At 37.2% G+C, this 8,222-nt stretch overlaps 1 protein-coding gene across 1 annotated transcript; it reads right to left on the bottom strand.

Annotated features, from left to right (window-relative positions):
- Positions 1–523: 523 nt before the first annotated feature.
- On the bottom strand, positions 524–2,909 carry LOC116163959 (zinc finger MYM-type protein 1-like). The gene is made up of 2 exons (XM_031478087.1): positions 1,379–2,909; positions 524–591 (listed from the first exon to the last, which is right to left on the bottom strand). The coding sequence occupies exons 1-2, from the start codon at positions 2,907–2,909 to the stop codon at positions 524–526; spliced, it is 1,599 nt and encodes a 532-aa protein (XP_031333947.1).
- Between the last annotated feature and the right edge of the window lie 5,313 nt (positions 2,910–8,222).

The following is an 8,222-nucleotide window of genomic DNA, read 5'->3' on the forward strand; positions in this document are numbered from 1 at the left end:
TCGTAATATTTAATAGTATTATTTCACTTTATAAAAATTACAACTCAATTAATTCTCATCCAGAATTTCATTTTCTCCCGTGTCCTTTTTATTATTTAAATTTCTAATGAAATATGTGCAAATTACAAAATAATAAATTTCAGATGACCTAAATCTAAGTATTATTAAAATCACAGTCAATGTAATTCCTAAATATATCTTCTTTAATTTGATTGTTCTTAATCGAACAGAAATTGTTCGACTTTCTTTTCATGATTTTTTGACATTTCATATTTTATGGTAAAAACAATAACTGCAACTATAAAAAACGTAACTTCAATGTGTTGACAATTCAACCTAACCTATTTTATTTGAGTTTTATTACCAGCTGAGCGTGGCCGCCTCGCTACTGCCGAGGTCGCGTCGACCCACCGCACCGTGTTACCAAGGTTACAACATACATGGTTTGGGGGGGGGGGGGCAAATTGTGTTAATTTAGTTATTAATGCGCCGTGTATGTACGACTAGGCATGTTCATTAGTATTTATATTGTTGCTAATAATTGGACCTGGACCTCCGATATCGAACTACCCAGAACAGCTCCCTGCGTTCCTGAAAGTAGGCAACCCAACATACACAGGTTGTCTTGACGAACAGGAGGTTGTGTAGAAGGGAGGTTTTAGAGGTCCTTAGGTTACAAAGCGGCTAAGGGGGGTAGCCTGTAACCGCGAGGACCATTCAAAACAACCTACTAAAAAAAGAGTGATAAAAACGTAATTACAATGAAAAAAAGAGGCATTCGAGGAAACTTCCTAAACCAATCTCGGAATCTAACCAGACACGCTCTGATCTCCCTGTAAATTACATGTCAATTTTTTTTCTTGTCTACATTTACACTTCTACAACTCTTGTAAGCAGTGGCGCAACCAGGAATTGAGATTGGGGAGGGCACAAAGAAAAAGAAAGATACTTATAGTAATTTCTTATTGCGAGAATCGTATTATAAAGACTTCTCATGTACCTAGATCTAATTTCTACAGTCTATTAAGCTAAATAACAAACTCAAGTCTCCTTGGGGATTCTTTCAAAATAGCTAGAATTTCCGCGAAGTTCACAGGAATCTCACGATGGATGTTGAGACTAGCTAGCCCATTCAGTCGAATTTCAGTCATCGTGTTACGAAGGTAAGTATTTAATCGACGTAGCGTTGAAAACGAGCGTTCAGCAGTACAGGTGGTCACTGGTAGAGTAGCAAAAATTTTCAACAATGTACATACATTCGGGTATACGCTCTCTTTACACTGATTCAGACAATCAACTGCAGTCCGTGGCAGATTTTCGGATCCTTTAAAACTCGAATGCCATAATTTGAGTTCGCTCGTAAGGACGTGGATGTTACTTGCTCCAACGTCACTTTCATATGTAGTAGCCAATTTTTTTATTCCTATTTCTAGCTCCTTTTCAATTTCACGTTTTGTTTTGGACTTCGCCACCTCTTGTTGATAATATTTGGGAAGAAGGCAAACGAAACTCTTCAATATTTCTTGATGTTTCATTAGACGCTGTTCGATACTACCCGATAGACTCTCTGCAAAGGGTATGAAAACAGTTCTTCGGAAATATTCTTCTACATCGCCCGCTGGTGTATTATCGCGATGAACTTGTTTTCCAACTCTTCTTGGAATTTTTATCTCAGTACCCAGAAAGGCTGCTTTCTCACTAGCGGCCTCAAATATTTCATGAAAATCTTCTTCTGCGTTTTGTCTCAATGATTGAATTTGCGCAAGAGCATTTTCGGCATGATCAATCACAGACACTAAATCAGAATCAATTGTTTGGAGTTGCTTACTCAAAATTAATGTATAGCTAAGCAATTTTTCAGAAGTTGATAAAGCGATCAGAAACTCAGGCTGTCTGATAGCGTTGAGAAGAATGTTAGCTTGCGACGATGAATCCCGGTCATCCCATTCACCGATTTCTTCTAACGCTGCTGCTGCTGGTATTAGTAAGTCCCCGGTTACCATCACAGAATCATGGCGTTCGACCCATCTTGTAACACACAGCTTCATCAATTTTTGTCGTGTGGACTCAGGAGCGTGAGCGTTAATCTGTTTTTTTAATACTGCTTCCCGTTTCGGAGTATTGAAAAAAACCGCCAACTTCTCGATTATGCCGAAACAATTTTTAATTTGTCTAATGCCCGATGAATTACTCAGTGCCAAATTGAGACTGTGGGAAGCACAATGTACGTACAGAGCTTTCGGGAATTTCGCAGCGATCCTAGCTTGAGTACCTTTGAAACTGCCACTCATTGATGCAGCTCCATCATAGCCTTGCCCTCTCAGATTCTCAATGTCTAGATTATTCTCTCGAAGCACAGTTTCAATTGTATTTGCTAAAGCTTCGCCGGTTGTAGAAGTAACAGGAACAAATTCTAAAAACTTCTCACATATTGTATACTTGCTTTCCGCATCTCGCTTCAGATAACGCAAGCAGAGAGAGAACTGCTCCATCGTCGAGACATCAGAAGTTTCGTCCGCTAAGATACTAAAAAACTTTGCATCTTTAACTTCAGCGATTATTTTCTCCTTAATCACACGATGTGAAGCCGCTAGTATTTCATTTTGGATCTTCCAACTAATATAGGTTGCATTTTTTCCGCAGTTTTGAAAATGTTCAATGATGTTTTTATCATTAGCTTGAACACGTAACCGTAGCAGTGCGCGCAAATTTCCTTCATTTTCAACAGGCGCGCAATTCAAATCAAACTCACCATGATCGCGGTGACCTCTTAGAGCTATACCTTGTCTTCCACAAAAAAGGACACTCTCCACGATTGGCTTGATTTTCTCAGCATTTCTCTTCGCTTGATTTTCGCTCGCCACGTCAATAACTTTATCAATTCCCTTCATGCTACTGCTACCACTCATAACTTTTTCAAAATTCAAAGCCGCTACCACGGAATGTTCATGATATGTTAAACCACAATGTTGCTGGAATTTTTCCAGAGCTTTCTTCCAATTGCAGAAACCTTTTTTCACAAAACTGCCAGCCGACTGCGATGAATTAATTCCAACACTCTCGGGAGCAAACAAGGCACAATATACACAATAAACGGTATCTTCTTTGCGCGAATAACTAAGCCAAGGGAATTTCTTCAACCAAGAATAACAAAATTTACGTCTGCGTTCACCACAAGTTCGATATGGAAATACAAAGTTGTCATCAGGAATCCATCTGTTTCGTAAAAAATTTATTTTCTCAGCATCAGTTAAACGTCTACTGATCAACGATGAGATGTCCATTGAATTTTTTTCTTGGAAGTTGTGATCTGCGTTCGGTGCATTATCGGTTTCTTCAATAACAACAGCATTTTCCGAAATCACGGCAGTTTCTTGCGAATGTTCATTCTCTGCGGTATTCCTTTTAATTGGTGCGAAAAAATTCAGAAGGGTGGTACTTTTTCTTTTCATTTTGTATGTAGCACTTCTTGAATCTTGAATTGAAACTGTTTTCACGTCTTTTTTACACGTCAAGTAGCCGGAAAGAGACAATCAGGCAACTATGAGAATGAGAAAAATCTCACTTCGGTGGAAATCTGACAAGTCATTCAGTACGAGTTTTACTACAGTTGCATTGTTTATTAAATGCCGCGCTGTCTTTTAAGACGTACCACGTACAAATGCAGATTTTGTCACGTACCTGCTGAACCTGCAAAAACAACCGTAGGCTGTATTGTCTATTCGGCGTAAAATTTGCTTTGCTTTGAAATTATTTCAACCTGCCTGTCATAAACATTTTTTCTCGGAAGGTCAAGAATCGTTTTAAATTAGTACCTACTAACCTACCTTACACCTATTTATAGGGAAAAAAATAAAACCCATTTGATTAAATATACGTCAAGGTCAATTAATTTTTATTCCATGATTTATTCCCATTCCTAATTAACAATTAAAAACAAAAAAAGCAAATATTAATTTATATATAGGCTTGTCATTTAACCGAATTTAACAATCGGCTGCATAATTAAATTTCATCGGAGGTTTTTAATTAACAAAGCCTCCTAATAAAAGAAAAAGATCGGAGTTGAACAAATTATCCTTCTTATTTTATTTTCCGTTGATGCTCTGGGGGGTGCACGAGCACCCTTGGCCCCCCCTTGGTTGCGCCACTGCTTGTAAGCACAAATAAATGAATTTGATTTAGTTGTAATACAATGTTTGATCTTTGAAAGTAATTAGTTGCCGTAAAAAAACGAGAAAACGATTCAATCATATCGCCGCTCTTTTTGTACTTATGAAACAAATTTAATAAAGATTGAATGTGAGTTTGTATCCAGGGGTGTACGGGCATACTGGGCATTGATCAACGTAATATTAATTTTGACAAAAATAACTGGAAGGTAAATATGAACCAAGTATTAATAGGTGCCAATATAGCGGCGAAGTTGTTAGGTGTAAGTAATAAGAGTTACGTTTACACATTTAGCTGTTAATATATGCAGCTTTCCCAAATTTATGCCGGCGGAATATTGCTCGAACGCTGAAATAAATTTAGCAATGATGGAAATAGTTTACCGGTGGCTCGCGTATTTCATATTAGCTATATTAGGCTTTCGTATCGACCGTCTTACGTAGTAAAAGAGCAATATTCGCACGGTTTTCAAGACCCCTGCCTAAAGTAAGGGAAATTTACAACGTGTTTAACATATTACGTTTTAAGTATGAGTGACATGCATCGTTATAATTAATTTTCAAAATACCCTACCTCTACTTGTTGACTAATTAGTGTTAAGAAGGGTTTTAAGGATCGATTACGGAAACTCCTTTTATGAGTATGGCGTAACGCCTACCTCATTCGTTGACATTAATTTGCAAACGTATTCAACCCTTTTCGTATACGGTATATTGCCAACAATATTCTAAGCAATTGCATTTTCCACTGTCGTATGCTTTAACTCGTATCCTCTGAATCCTAGTTTACGTTATATAAACGGAACTATAATTTTCCATGAGGATATCTTGTCCGTCAACCTCAGAACCGCAGGCATTGCTCGGTTGTTTGACCCTTCTACAGATTTCATGCATAATTACTTATAATTAACAGTCACCACTTTAATCAAAGACTAAATATCTGTTTTGCGCAATAATTCCAACAGTATACTCCTTTTCTTAGCGTAAAACAATTAAAAATAACGATTTTATGGTCGAAAACAGATTTTCTCACAAGAAGATTGTTGTTTATTTAACGTTCTAATATGAAAGTACTTTGAGAAAAACAAAATTTAATTTCAAATTTGAGATTGCCTTTTATACGGCAATTTTACGTCAGCTTATGAGGTGAAACCTACACTTCTGAAATAAGATTTTTAACTTGTTTTTGCACGTTAGTTTTCAGCCAACTTTTCTACTGAATTTCTCACCTTCGTAGAAAAGATGGACAGTAAATAAATTTGTTGAACACAGTACCACTTAAGATCAGCGACATATGCAGCTACGTATCGATAGTATGTCAGCATTTGATTTTTTGTTTTCCTCTAGGCTAGACCGCTCCATTCTAGTGTAAATAAAGAAACTAATTTCGAACGTTTACTTCCATTAATTGAGAGAAACAGACTCTGTTGGGAAATTTCCTAGATTTCCGTTCGTAAATTCCTTAGACAAGATAGTTTTTGGTGTATAACTACTACACATTAACTATACTTAAAAAAACATAGAACTAATCATACTCGTTAACACTATGTATATGTCTATGTCATGGTATTATTCAAGCAGAGTAATGTGACAAAGGAAACGAAAAATTCCACGTGAGACGGTTCCATCGCGTTGTGTTTATGTAGAACGAGATCAAATTCTTCCCATGGAGATATTTAATTTAAACTTCATCACAAGCACATACAGGGTGACAATTTGAAAACTTACCACCCCCCATATCTTAGTAAATAAACGAGATATTTAAAAAAATCAAAATCCGTTTCGGTAATTCGGAGGGGAATCACAATGACATAGTTGGCGACGCACCCCCTCCAACCCCCTGCGCCCCAGCCACCCCAACTTTTAAATCTTAAATAGTGACCCCCCATGTGTGATACGTCGTTGGAAAGCTTTGAAAAAATGCTTTCCAACCATACCAAATAGGTTAGTAATTATCGTGCAAATCAAAAAATAAACTAATACGATACATTTTCTAAAGTTGGCTTTTATTTCAATAAATGTTCAAAATGGTTTCCGTTCTTGGACCTTGGTAAGACAGTATTACTATGCGTTCAAAAATGAGTTGCTGTCGAGTTGCCCTTTGAAATTTTTGTTAACATGGAAAATTATATTTAACTTGAACTTCCAAAGCCGACTCGACAGCAACTCATTTTTGATCGCCAGTTATAATCTATTCTCAAACTCTTGTCGAACCTTTCCAATGTTGGTTTTGCAATATTTCGACATTCTTGAATTATTCTCTGTCTTAGTTCGCCTATGTTCGCCGGTTGCGTTTGAAATACGACAGATTTCAAATGTATCATATTAGTTTATTTTTTGATTTGCACGATAATTACTAACCTAAATGTAATGCTATTTGGTACGGTTGGAAAGCATTTTTTCAGAGCTTTCCAACGACGTATCACACATGGGGGGTCACTATTTAAGATTTAAAAGTTGGGGTGGCTGGGGCGCAGGGGGTTGGAGGAGGTGCGTCGCCAACTATGTCATTGTGATTCCCCCTCCGAATTACCGAAACGGATTTTGATTTTTTTAAATATCTCGTTTATTTACTAAGATATGGGGGGTGGTAAGTTTTCAAATTGTCATCCTGTATACAACAACAGTGTATAATTGAACATATTTGATGAGAGGTTATGATTCCTTTGTTATCCATAGAGGCACATATTCCTGTGTCAATCATACCTTAAACAATACAGTAATTGAATCTAGTGGAGACCTATCTCTGCAGACTAAAAATGAACAAAATCAAAATCGCAACGGTTAAGCGATTCTAAAACGTATCGCTTACGTCAAAGAATGTTAATTGAAGTGAATTTCGCTTGCACGGCATGGCATAAGGTAGGCGTAAACAACATTGCTGTAAACAAAAACTGGATTCAGGTGATATTCACTTCAATTAACATTCTCTGACGGAAGCGATACGACCTAGAATCGCTTAACTGTTGTAGCGGTACCTTATTTTGTTCATTCTTATTCTGCACGTCAACAATAACGCGTTACAGTTTGTTTATGTTTAAATCGACGACGTGAGATAGAAAAAAGTTGACGCTGCATTTAGTGGGGTTAATTAGATATCGGAACAGTAATAACAAATGGACTATATGTACATGTTTGCTTGTAATAATTAGGTCGATCGAGCACTATGGTACGCACAGTCACCCAACAAATGTAACCGGAAGAATATCAGCTTACATATACACAAATTGGAGCCAAGCAATTCAAGCACCATCATTTTGGAGAAGCTGAAACTTTTTAGTACAGTTCTCGGGAAGTTAGAACCAAATGGGACAACGAAAGTGGCTGTTACCCTCATGAATTATTGATGGAACGAGCGACATTGTTGATTGGCGGTCACGATGTACACGGAGAGTGAAAGAAAATGATGCTTTACGGAAAAATAAGACCGGTCACATTTTGAGACGAGTGCTTTTGCCGGCCGGCAGAAGATGAACGTGGTGTATATAAAACTGACCGAATTAGGAGGATCATATGGTCTCGTTGATAACGCACATATCTACAAATCGAAAAGTAAGTCTGGAGAGGATATAAACTACGTTAAGAGAATTTGAAGAAAAAATGTGGCCACGCGATGGGTTGTTAGATGAATGTAGACAATTTATTTCAGGGTAAACACTGGTATATTATATATTAATATAACGATTTATGATTAATAAATTTGAATAGTTATTTATGTATTAAGGGCATAAAAGTGATGTTTATATTCTCGAGGGCGACGAGTTAAAAAGCTCGAGGGCTGATATAGTGTCCGTACTGGACCACTATATTTTTACTTGAGGTATATTTGGGCGCATTGTTTGTCTTAATTTTCGGTGTCCATATTCAATTCTTTTTCTTCGTAAACACCATCGAAGCACGCGTCTATTAAAAAGCATAAGGTAGAACGCATGGAATTCTAATTGCCATCTTCCGAATATATTGATCTCTTACCCACGCTTTCGTGGAGAGTAATGCCAAATACTACTTGGGATCTCCAAATTCTTGGCTGCCACATATTCTAGAACTTCT

This window comes from Photinus pyralis, unplaced genomic scaffold (assembly GCF_008802855.1).
Source record: "Photinus pyralis isolate 1611_PpyrPB1 unplaced genomic scaffold, Ppyr1.3 Ppyr1.4_LG2, whole genome shotgun sequence".
Lineage (NCBI taxonomy): Eukaryota > Metazoa > Arthropoda > Insecta > Coleoptera > Lampyridae > Photinus > Photinus pyralis.